Source organism: Schistocerca serialis, chromosome 3 (genome assembly GCF_023864345.2).
Source record: "Schistocerca serialis cubense isolate TAMUIC-IGC-003099 chromosome 3, iqSchSeri2.2, whole genome shotgun sequence".
NCBI classification, from domain to species: Eukaryota; Metazoa; Arthropoda; class Insecta; order Orthoptera; family Acrididae; genus Schistocerca; species Schistocerca serialis.
The window spans coordinates 1,022,086,147-1,022,098,677 of NC_064640.1; the positions used below are offsets into that span (position 1 = coordinate 1,022,086,147).

General features: G+C 37.6%; 1 protein-coding gene across 1 annotated transcript; it reads left to right on the top strand.

The window, feature by feature from the left end:
• Positions 1–3,421: 3,421 nt before the first annotated feature.
• LOC126471478 (uncharacterized) lies at positions 3,422–9,191 on the top strand. The gene is made up of 3 exons (XM_050099681.1): positions 3,422–3,579; positions 4,820–4,986; positions 7,082–9,191. Exons 1-3 carry the CDS (start codon positions 3,554–3,556, stop codon positions 7,222–7,224), a joined length of 336 nt encoding a protein of 111 aa, XP_049955638.1. The 5' UTR covers positions 3,422–3,553; the 3' UTR covers positions 7,225–9,191.
• The last annotated feature ends 3,340 nt before the right edge of the window (positions 9,192–12,531 follow it).

Here is a 12,531-nt window from a genome sequence, read left to right on the forward strand (position 1 = left end):
AGGCCACAAGGTTAGAAGAAGATTCTGGACAGTTCGAGTCAATGATTTGGCCACCCAGATCGCCTGCCATGAATCCCATTCAAGATTTATGGGACGTCATCGAGAGGTCAGTTCCCGCACAGACTTCTGCACCGGCAACACTTTCGCAATTACGTCTGGCTAGAGAGGCAGCATGGCTCAATATTTCTGTGCGGGATTTCCAACGCCTTGTTGAGTCCATATCGCGTCGAGTTGCTGCACTTCCCCGGGCAAAAGGAGGCCCGACACGATATTAGGAGGTATCCCGTGACTTTTGTTATCTCAGTGTAAATAGCTGCCGAAGGGAACTACACTGAAGGTAACCATATTGTTATTTTAAAAAAAAATGGTGGATATAAAGCCAGTTTCATTATTTTTCTCACACAACTCGTACTTGTTTCGTTCGAGGGTTGTTAACTGGTCTGTGTTTTGCGTTGTACGTTTTGGTGATTGCATATTAAAAGTTTTTAAACTATTGTGAAGGTATTTTCGCAGAAACAAACGTAATTTTTGTAACAAAACGAATGCATCATACTATTATTCTTTAACGAGCTACCGGAGATCACAGGTCCCTTATATCGAAATATTGAAAACATCTCTCAACAAATTCCGAAATTTTGCCGACGAAGTTGAGGCTAAACTGATTTCGCTTGTCCAAATGACTTGTCTCCATCCTCTCGGAAGGGGAGTGCTTGTGATGTTCTGGCTGACTGGTGTAATATTGCCGGCCGAAGTGGCGGTGCGGTTAAAGGCGCTGCAGTCTGGAACTGCAAGACCGCTACGGTCGCAGGTTCGAATCCTGCCTCGGGCATGGATGTTTGTGATGTCCTTAGGTTAGTTAGGTTTAACTAGTTCTAAGTTCTAGGGGACTAATGACCTCAGCAGTTGAGTCCCATAAAAAAAAAAGAAAAAAAAAAGAAAGGTGTAATATTGCAGAATTAGTTACCTTACTGCGTGCACCGAGCTCGAAATTATCTGCTTTTGCTTGTTTTGATGTCCCTTCACGTGAAGATCAAATGATTCGTCAGATTCGTTAAAACTGTTTTAAACACCTTTTATGTTGCCTCTAATACCTGCAAATATTTAACGTTTGAATTTCGAAGGTATTAGTTTAGAGCCATGAAGTAATCACTGGTTGTAATCGGATGGTGGGATGAGTTACATCGATGGGTATATTACAAAATTTACATTAAAATACTAAATATACAGTGTGGTCAGAAAATGTCTGGAACGCTTGCAGGGATGTTGCAGGGCGGGTTGTACTGAGATATGGTTGTCACGAAAAAATTTGATACATTGCGCCGTTTCCGAGTTATTTAGCATTGAAGTTAGCCAATGAGATCGTCGCGCGCGTAAATTCAAGTTTCAGCTAACGAGACAAAGCACGCGTTGGGCAACAGCGCCCCTGGCAGGCCGCTTGAGTGTGAGCGCGCGACGCCCCGATTGGCAAAATTCTATGCTAAATAACTCGGAAACGGAGCAACGTATCGAATTTTTTTCTGAACATTTATGCCTCAGTACAACCTGCCCTGGAACATCCCTACTAGCATTTCACACATATTCTGACCACCCTGTATATTAGGATACTGTAGTGTTATATGCTAGTAAATGAACCGATAGAGAGTTTATAACTTCCAGAATATTCGATTTTTTAAAGTATTTTCACAGTCATTTGTTTTCTTATATTGAACCAGTACGTGCAGTAACACAAATGTGACAGTCTCGACTATTTCTGCCATCCTCAAGATGCATAGATTCATTTTCAGTCTTTCTTTTTTCATATCTCCGATTAACACAGATATCTGTGTTAATCGGAGATACGAAAAAAGAAAGACTGAAAATGAATCTATGCATCTTGTGGATGGCAGAAATAGTCGAAACTGTCACAGCTATTGACCATTGTAGAGTAATCAAGATTTTTGCTATTTTTACGACGTAAAGTATGCTTTTCTTGAGATAATTTGCAGCTCATTCCCTCCATACTAATGGAACAGATTAACTTTCTTCAGTTTCTTTAACTTTTTTCCTATGGGAGGGTTTGTTAAAGACGGACAATCACCCATTCACAATTTGACAATTATTTTTATTCGTCACTATCGCTAGTTGCCCTACGTAACGATAATCGCATGGTTCATTTGTCTGTGTAAGGCGTCAAGTATAAATTCATATTTTAGCTGTTTTCGAGTACAATGACGATGGAGATTGGGAAGTAGCCCAGCATTTGCCTACACATGTGTGGACTGCCTAAAAGACAGACTCAGGCTGGTCAGTTACGATGGCCCGCAGTTCGATCAGTGTATGGCTTAACTCCAATCATCTCTACCCAAAGCATTAAGCTGCGAATAACGAAATAGACTAATGTCAGGCATCCTTCTCGAAGTTGTTTTTCCTTGCGTTATACTGCTTTGCATATTCAGCTCCTTATTGCTGTTTATTCATCTCATTTTTGTAGTCGAGAGGCCTTTTTATTTTCGGACCGCTTTAATGTTGGAGGTGGTGATGAAGGGGTGTAAACGATCAGTTAACTTATACGTTGCGGTCGTTAGGTTTTTGCTGCACAGGTTTTATTGTCTCTGCTGCCTCTATTTGTAAATTCAATTAGTCCAAGAATATTTGTTGCATTTGAGGTTCTAGTGATGGAAGATTATCAGTAGGAAATGCTTTCCCATTGTTTAATGTTTGCATGACTGAGGATTTTCTTACAGAAATAAAATTAGTTTAATTGCCACGAGTACACGAAATCGAGGCTAATCAATTCGTGATTAGTTGTTACATTTTCAGTACATCCACGGAATCCATTCGCAAATTATTCAGGAAGTAGAGAGTTAAAATGTCTTTCTTTGGCAATATTTAATGGTAATTACTACCAAGTCTTATCATTAAATAATTTCAGAGTCTTAGTATATGCTGATAAGCAGTTGTTCCTCCGTCGTTTAGCGTATCATTCTTGACATTTTGCAACGAACATTAATTTTTACGTTATATCAGATTTAAACAGGGTGACCGGTTGTTAGCTGTTATATTTCCGTAATAACGTCTCTTGTATGCCTACCGGAATAGACACGGGTGACGACGAACATCAATATCCGCGCTCACGATTCCACAGACGTTACGCAATGTCCTATAACCTGGCGTCTGCGAGTTGTGGCCGTCCAAAGCACTTCGAATGACAGTCTTTCATATCTTTGACGACGATGTTTGGTCGTTTATCATTCCCTCTTCGTAGCTGAGTTTCAGTTAAACACAATTTTGGTGGTAAATAATATCCCATAAAATTAGATTATGTATAGCATTGTGAAATTTTAAAACAAAAACGTTTTACGGTTCCGTTCCGAATGTGGTGGGGAGGCGGGTTATCAGAGCCATCTGCTCAACGCGGGAAATTATTACTTTGAAGGTCATAGAGGAAGTGCGCGGTGAGGGTCTCTTTCGCTCAGAGGCTGTTGGTAGTGACGGTTCGGTGCGTGTGCGAGTGGAGCAGTAGCCCATTGATTCTTGTTTTCTTGTGAGAAATCTTAAACAGAAAGTACATAAAATGGCCGATAAAGTATCAGAAACCAAGTAAGTTTTATATGTATGTGAGAAAATGTTTTAATTTACTAGATATACTGAATATGTGAGTGACTGAAGTTTTGGCGGGCTAGTGGGTGAATATGGCGCGTAAGTTACCAGGTGTTAAATATTCGCGAAAATTTGCGATAAACAGCCTTGTAGTAAGTAAATATTTAGTTGTACGCTGAAAACTGTTTATTATGAACTAATGTACGCTAAAACCGGTCTTCGTTCTCCAGCATGCGGACGGGTTTCTCACTGACACGTGTCCGTGTATGTTGCTGATAAACTGACGAACTTCCGAAATTTTGATTAGTTTACTATGTTTGGAATTTTTTTCATTTGTTGTTTGAAAGGAAAACGTTTGTTCGGATGTTAGGGAGGTGGAGCCCCAGGTATGGGAAATTGCAAGACGATTGACATTTAAAATATTTTCGTTTTATAAATTGAGTAAATTGGCTGCCTCAGCTTTAATGTGTGGTCTGCAACTAGTGTTCGTAATTCTGAGTTGTAGCGAACGCATGTACCAAGGAAACAACTTAAGGCCCTTGGTACTGTTCAATAAATAAGTATGCGGTGCCCGTTGATAAATTTGAGGAGTCAACATTTTACCGCCTCCATATAATTTGATGCCAGTGTCTTGTAACTGAGAATAAACTCTCGCTGTTAAATCGGAACCTGTCGAACTTAACGCCCAACGAATTTTCGCGATAAGACTGTTGAATGTGAACGCGTTGTACGCGGTCTAGATTGTTTGAACCTAAAGCCATATAATCTTGTATTATGATTTTTGAATTTTTCCGCCATGAGAGCGCGTAATTCGAATGCGTTCTTAAATAAAACGGAGCTAAGGCGTTGGTGGTTGTCATTTGATAGTGTATATTCGTATGAAACATAGTGTATAACGTATCGAATTGTGTATAAATGTGAAGTGAATAGTTTTTAGCAGCCTCCGCACAAATTTAACCAGAGTCTTCGGCTGGAAAAAGCCCGCGAACTTCAGCGCTAACTTCGTGGTGTTTACGAAGTATTTTTTCTAGACTGTAAGAAGCCTAAATCCACCTAGTTAGAGGTGGAAAATTTTCTTCTGTTTGAGTTTTTAAGACATAGTTCGTGTAAGTGACTTCACTTTCAAGAGAAGTCATTCCTGAAGTGCCACTTGTTTGATAATGCAGAAGTGATTAGATGGCATGGTCTGTTTTGTTTACGTTTGTAACAATTTTTGTAATCAGTAAATTCTTGTTGACAGGGAGGAAACGAAGGAGACTACCACGAAGGATGTGAAAGAGGCGAAAGAAACTGTAGAAGATAAGAAAGAGAAGGAAGTTGAAGACAGTGGACCTAAGGAAAATGGTGCTGTCCAGAAGGATGAATCAGAGGATAAAACTGACGCTGAAGAGAGCTCAGAGAAAAAAGGTTTGCAAGTTACTCTTAGTTTGTTAATACTGCATGGATTTCAGTGTTTATGGAACCCAATGATTAAATCTCAGCCTTTGTATTTGAAGTAGATAGACAAATGTTGTGCATAAATTTCCCTTGCATTGTGGGTTATCTTGAACTTGTCATGAATTTCAAATTATTACTAAATATTGATGGGCAGTATGTGTGTAGTTGAAGAAACTACTGAATTTCCTGAAACGTGGTTGTGTGCATAGTAGCTGTTCATACCCAAATGTTTGGTTCAGAAGGTGATACTGTGACAAGAGTCTTCGGTAGACTCAGTTCAGGGTTCCTTCTGAATGCTGCACAGAATTTTGTGTAATGCTGTAGTATTATGAATTGTAAGTTGCAGAGTTTCTGTACAATAATTTGGACACACAAGGTACCTGCTGTAAAGAGTTGTCAGTAGCTTCATTTATGGTCTTCTAGTAGTGTTCTAGTCTAGTCACACTAAATAAGATGGGTAAAATGTCCAGTTTTGTAATTGGAGTAAATTATTGAAATTGCATGGTTAAAAATGTAAGTATTGTAAAGGTCTTCAACATTTTGTTGAAAAGACATTATCCATTCAGACTTTTAGTAATTACTTTGGTGAGGATCCTATTCATGATTCATTTTCAAAGAACTGAGAATAAAAGGAACTTTGTGAAATTTGAGATTTATCTGTTTCATACCCAAAAGAATCATTGCTGTAAGAAATGGAATATTTTCATATCATTGTTAACTTGACTGCTTAGTGGGTTGTTGGTTGCTGAATTTTAGTGTTTCATCCATGCAATAAAGGGTGCTGTATTAGCAGCCTATTAAATGTTCCCTTCTGTGGGTGTCAACTTATTCTATGTATTCAGAAACTTTCTTGCTTCATATGCTTCCCAAGTTTTTATATAAATGAGCAAAAATAATTTTTAATGAAATTTTGTTCATCCAGATGTGTGACGGAATTTTTCTCCTTAAACTGCATAATGTTTATCAGATTTACCCTGCAATATGAATTGCTAATCTTGTTTTTTGAGAACCAGAGTTATTTGGCACCCAATGCATTTCGTGAGGAAAGGTGCAACCAAATATTGAATTGGAGAGTAAAATTGTGGACGTGTATATGGCTACAGTATGTTTGACAACCTGAAAGCTTTATGGTGAGACTGACCTGTAGTGTAGCCAACAGTTTAGATTAGGTAGGAAATGTGAATGGGTTGAGTTAAAGAAGCCAGTTAATGTGAATGCTAAATGTTTGTGAGAACAGGTCTGTAGTGTAGTTTCTGCAACATATTTAAAGCATTTGTCATAAAACCAGAACTGCTAGGTAAATTTGGAAAATTTGTGTGGTGTCCTTTGACATGTCCAGAACACGATTTTAATCCAGCAACCATTGTTGAGAACTGGGTTTGAATTCGTCAAACACAAATATTCAACTTTTCCTGTTGATTTAAATGAATGCCCACTTGCAGCCAATGTCTGTAATTCCTCGTCTCAAAGTTGGAAAACCTGTATCAGCGGACAAGTTTGAAGAGTATTTTGATGTGTAGTGTATTATTTAGATGTCTTACCCAAACTGAAAAATGCAAGGGTGTCCCTACACAATTTTACCAAATACATGGATTGTGCATAGATTGTAGTAGAAAATCATAAATCTGTGGTACAGGGTATCTTCAAAAAGCTAGTTCATATTGAAGTGCAAGGAGTTGCTTGTCCCAGAGTTTGCTCTACAGTTGATTTGATATGAAATGCACTTCATGAAGGTATAGAAAATCTCAAATTCCATGTCAGAAAATTGAGAGGGGGCTGTTCATTACCTCTTAATAGCATTTTGTCTAGAATCTTGGTTAGTAATTCATAGATTACCTGCTGTCAAACCCTAGTTTAGAGGGTAAAGATTTGTCGTAGTATAGAACACTTGTATTTAATCCTCGAATTTGTCAGCATTTTGTATTTGTTGCTGTCTTAACTTAAAAAGTTTATTTGAACAGACAGAAAGTTGTCAAAAATCTTTAGATAGCCTTCTATATATCACTGTGGAAGCTTTCCAGTCTCACCTTGACCCTAACATTACTGATGGTTTGTGTATTTGCAGAATCAGATGCCACTAGTGGTAAGAGGAAGTCAGAGTCGCTTGAAGCTTCTGAAGATGCTGGATCTGAAGGAGCAACCCCGGAGAAGAAAGCCAAAGTTGAGAAGAAGAAAGAATCCTCTTCCAATGGAGAGGCTACTGCTTAATCAGTTTTTGGCTTTTTGTCTCGGGACCAATTAACACTGAGACCAGTATACTTTGTCCTATCAGATCCCTCTTTTTGGAATCCAGTGTTCTTAGACATTCCTGTCGAGGTATAGAAAAACATTGTTCAGTTTCATTTTCAAAATTCGGTCATACTTCACTTGGTGTCTTTGTTCTTTATAGCTGCTGTAAGATAACCAGCAAGCAAGTTTGCTTATGGTGTAAAGTGTGTTTTAGGTTTGACAAAATGGCTCAGAGACTTAACTTTTGTGTGATGTAGTGTTAGGAGGAATATTAATTTTTGGAGAATCATACTCAAACTACGGCTCCACTTCTCTTGTAAGCAGGTGAAATGTCCATATATTGGTCCTAAAATTCATTGTATTCACCGGACTGTGTTCGTTATCAAATTGTAATTTTTTGAAAACATAAATTTTATAAAGATTTTTATCTTCAGGTTTAAGACCTATAGGAAGTGCATTTATTTTTCAGTTAAATTTGCAAGAATCAAAATGCAGTACCTGCAGTTTCTTGAATTTGTTTTCCTAATATTTCTTAAGTTGTGGTGCTTCTTTAACTTAGTTTATTACATTGAAAATGTTTGTGTGTAAAGATCTCTGAGAAGGTGCTGTTAATGTCCTGTCTATAGCTTTGTATTATAAAACAGGTACTGTCTACAGCTATCATTGTGATTATCTGTAGTTGGACTAGAACTTTGTGTGCAATTTAATCTAATTGTGAAATGCCTGAGTTTCTCTTCGTGAATTTATATTTAATAGATTAAGTGCTTCTGCAGTATTTGGCTTCAAAGTGATTGTATGTACTGGGTTAATTGCAGTATAATTTAAATGTAATGTAGGATACATGTTTTATGACTCTTCTATCAAAAAATTAGTTTGGCTGCCTTCAGAAAGAAGGCAAAAGGAAAAACTTAGTATGATTGTGTTTGTAGCTGTGTGTGTATCTATTGTATGTTCTGAATTGAATGTATCGGCAGGAATTGACGCAGCCTGTGACTAGGCTAGAGAAATAAACATCTGAGATGTGTTATAATTGACATGTGAAGAAAATTCTGAACTGTAGTTAAGAACCTTGAGACAATCCAGGAGTGCTACCTGCAGAAGCACTAAGTTAAACTGTGTAAATTTTGAAATTGTGCTAATTCCTCTAAAATTCTTTCAGGTATTTAATATTGTTTGTATTTGAGTTAATGTCAAAATCTGGTTTTATAATTTGAAGTTTTCTTTTCATTTGGCTTTTATTTCTGCCTTGAATGCTAAAATGAGAAGCACCTTACTGGTTGGAACAATCAGTTCTTCTGAGAGAAGGTAATGAGGCCTGGATAAACCACTGCCTGTACTTTGATGCCTAAAGTTTTGGCTCAGTAATGTCACTCATACACTACATACCTGTGCCAAACTAAATAGTGGCCTGTGGAGTATTGGTGTAAAACTTCAACCCTACCATTTGCATTTCTCTGCAAAAAATGTAATTTTGGAATATAAAAGTTAGCAGTTACATTACTGTGCACATAATTACATTACTGTTTCTGAAAATACCTTGGTGCACCAAAGTGAGAACTTTTCTACAGTTCTTGGAGGCCTTAGTTGTGAAATTAACATTTTTGATCCAGTGATTAGGCCTTAGTAGTAAAGTGCCAGGGAAATATTTTTGTAATTGGTTCTTTGATTCTTCAGCTGATGAGAAATGCAAGGAACTAGAGTTGAAGTTGTGCAATACATGAATTTGAGCCTAAACTTAAGGATATTACAGTGCATGGAATTGGTCTTCTTGTGCCTCTGAATTGATTCATTTGGCTGTAATGTAAGGTATTTCAGAGGAGTAAATGTACAAAATTATACCCTCGGCTAATTGTGTTGAATACTTGGGTTTGCCAAAGCATTGTATCAGTGTAATGTAATGTGGTTGTTAGATACTTTTAAGTGTAATAAATTATTCAGAATGAGAATGCTTCAGTTGCTTTTGCCTTATTGGGATGACTGTTCAGTAGACCATTCATCAGCATGATTGGTCACACCAGATAGTTTATTCCCTATTGATGTCAATGTAATGTGGGAGTACTATCATTGTTTGAAAGTTGAAAGAATAAGGAATTTTAATATTTCATGAAGGCTGTGTAATTTCTATTTTTACCTTGCAGATGTCTTGGCCATTTACATTCAGAGCATTTCATGAAAGGTATTGAGAAAGAAATTATACTTGCTTGAAATAAGCAAAGATTTGTTTTTATTAGACTATTCTCTGTAAAATTTGTGTAACCATGACCGCCACAATTGCTTGAAGTTGGTTAATGTCCCAGTCAGTACCAGTTGCAAAGGATATACTATTTAATGCAATTAGTCTCATTTTTGTAGAACAGATCACTGCTGCCAAAAAAAATGTACAATATTTTGTGAAATTTGATTGCACAGAATCAATAAGGTCTGTTAAAGTTCTAAGACCACACAGACAGTGTGCTGAACGATTTAATTACTGTCACATTTTGAATCTGTAATAAAATAGTACTACATATCCAGAAAGAATAATTGTGAACTGCTTTTAACATTAATTTTCATGAAATGCATTTTATTGGATTACTTGAACAGTATATATTGCAAATTTAATTTTACGAACACTCTGGATACATAATACAATAGTGGAAACCATTTCTAATAGCTTTAACTTGCAAATGTACACGTTGATTTTTCCAAAATTGAACATCCACAAATTTTATTGCAGTAATATTGTATTCTAACCTGTTGAACAAGTATGTTGATTTAAGGTATTGTACATCAGTTTCATTGTCATGTTCATTGCAATTCTAGGGTCTTGCCACAGAACTCCAGGCTTTCGCCCTCCTCCCCACACATGGTTCTAGATTTTCTAACAGCTAATTGATCAATGTTCTTGAAACTTTTCTTCTCTTCAATGATTGGAGAGGAAAAGTATGCAGATGGCACTATATTCATAAATAACTCTTAGGCCTTTTGAATGCTAGCTTCTTTCATTAATCTGTTAATCTTGACACTTTACACATGCCAGTCTTTGACTAGAATCATGTGGGTACCATTGTGACTGAGAATCACATGATAGTGTCCCAAGGTTTCTCTGTTCCTTTGCAATGGTACTAATTACTCTCGTCAAGAGGCATGTAACTGTGACCCCTGATTTGGAAGTAGCTAAGTACTTTGTCAAAAAACAACAAATATATGCCATGAGCTGATCTTCCCATTTTGCAAAAAATTTTCATTTTGAAAGTAACAGTATGGGTAAGTTCTAGAACAAAGTATCAGGCAGAAGAACATGCTTCCTCTGTGGTACTTTGGTGACATGTCAGTTTTGTAGAGCCAGTAGAATAATCTGAATGATTAACAAGTCACAGTGATGAAACTGAAGTAATTTGATGATTAAAAGTTCTTACTTGTGCTTCCTACTAAATTTTCATGTCCAACATACATTTGACAGTATTGTGGAAAGGATAGATTGCTACTCACCATAGAGTGGAAACACTGAGTTGCGGACAGGCACAACAAAATGACTGTTAAAGCCACCTTCTGAATTAACACACTCAAATGCAACTTGTGACACTTGATCACTGTATCTAGCTGCTGAGGTGAGAGATTGGTCCAGAGACTGGTTGTGTGAGAGTTGCATTTGTTTGTTTGCCTGAAGACTTTTTTGGTCAAAAGCTTTCTACACTCCTTTTTCATGCCACTGCCATTATTCCATCATGGATTTTCCATAAGTGCTGTGACTTGTTTCTTCATACAAGGCATTTCATCTTTTTATTGTAGTGTGGGTTTGATGTTGTCCACAGCCTGGCTTCTGCCCCTGTTGGTTACAGTTAAGTGATATACCATTTCACTAACATACAATGAATACTTCAAACATAGCTATTAAAAACTATAACTTCTGCAGCTTATCTTGATTCGTAGCTTTTTCTGGTAAGTGTACTAAGTCAAATTCGGATTGTTACAAATACATTTAATGCTAATGTTGATTGTGCTAGTACAGCTATTGTAAACAAAGGATGACTTCTAAATGTGATGTAACAAGATTTTTGCTGTTCCTGTAGTGTAGGGAATACAGAAACATTTTGCTTTGTGGAGAAAGAAGCCTATTGGGCCATTCTGTGTTAGTAATTGCCTCTGTTGGGTATGTCTTGTGAGAGAACTTCTGATTACTCGGTATTAAATGAGATTTTTCAAATGCTTAATTGGTGCCAAGATGTCACGAATTTAAATGGACATAAACTTACAAGGAAAGTTTCCTTGGTAGTTATGGAAACTACCTGAAATATAGTTGCATCTCTCAGCCGCCCCTTGTGACAAGAATGTCAACTGACAAGTCATCATTTCAATAGTTAAGGCTTCAACAGTTTCCATAGGCTATTATGGGAAGATATATTTTATATATATAATTATATGCAGGCACACAAAACTTAATGATGGAAGTAACTTTCACGTGGTGTGTCATTGCCAAGTAACAGCTGGATTAAGTTTAGAAAAAAATAACTGTCCCATTATAGTACAGGAGGCAATGCAATACATACACAATTAGACAAAAGCAATGGCACTTTTATTTAAAGACATAAATGATACTGAAGTCACTGCAGGCCATTATGGTCCCCTGAACATTACAAAAGGTGGGACATAGTTCTTCATAGGGTGTGGGAGAGCACAGACAATAGTTAATGATCTGCAGCGTGCTCCCATGCTAACAAGGTTAAGCTGTGCCTGTGGTAAATTGTTCCATACTCCGATCAGTGCAGTTAACTGCTGGATGGTTGTTGGTGCAAATTGCCATTCTTCAATGTGTGTCTACTTGTGCTTGACTGAATTTGAGTCGAAGAAATGGGGGAGGGGTGACAGGCCAGTCAATTCACTGGATACCCTTGATCCAAGAGCTGCTCAATCTGCACTGACCTGGTCATGCATTGTCATTCACACAAATAGTCAGGACCAAATGCAGTACAGTGCCACAATAATGTTGACAGGTGAGTGTACTGTGTTCTAAAATTTGGAAGTCAGTACACCCATGCGAAATTATGCCTCCCCTCCACCGGAACAACTGGACCACCATAACAAAGCTGTTCCTCGGTGTGTCATGACATCGTATAGTGAGAGGTGGGAACACGTAACACTCAGGAACATTGTTGAAAATGATTGTCCCGTCTCGTCCCCTCCCCAGCTTACACCCAATCAAGCATTTATGGGATGTGTTGTGGAGACACTGCAGCATGTCCACATGCACAAACGATCGTGCAGCAGTTAACAGCACTGGTGGAGGAATCGAATACCCTATAACAA

Bases quoted from the DNA above. Each gene is read 5' to 3' on its own strand.
- LOC126471478 (XM_050099681.1), top strand. From the start codon at position 3,554: ATGGCCGATAAAGTATCAGAAACCAA. The intron at 3,580-4,819 runs GTAAGTTTTATA...TCTTGTTGACAG, and splicing joins GATAAAGTATCAGAAACCAA to GGAGGAAACGAAGGAGACTA. The intron at 4,987-7,081 runs GTTTGCAAGTTA...GTGTATTTGCAG, and splicing joins AGAGAGCTCAGAGAAAAAAG to AATCAGATGCCACTAGTGGT.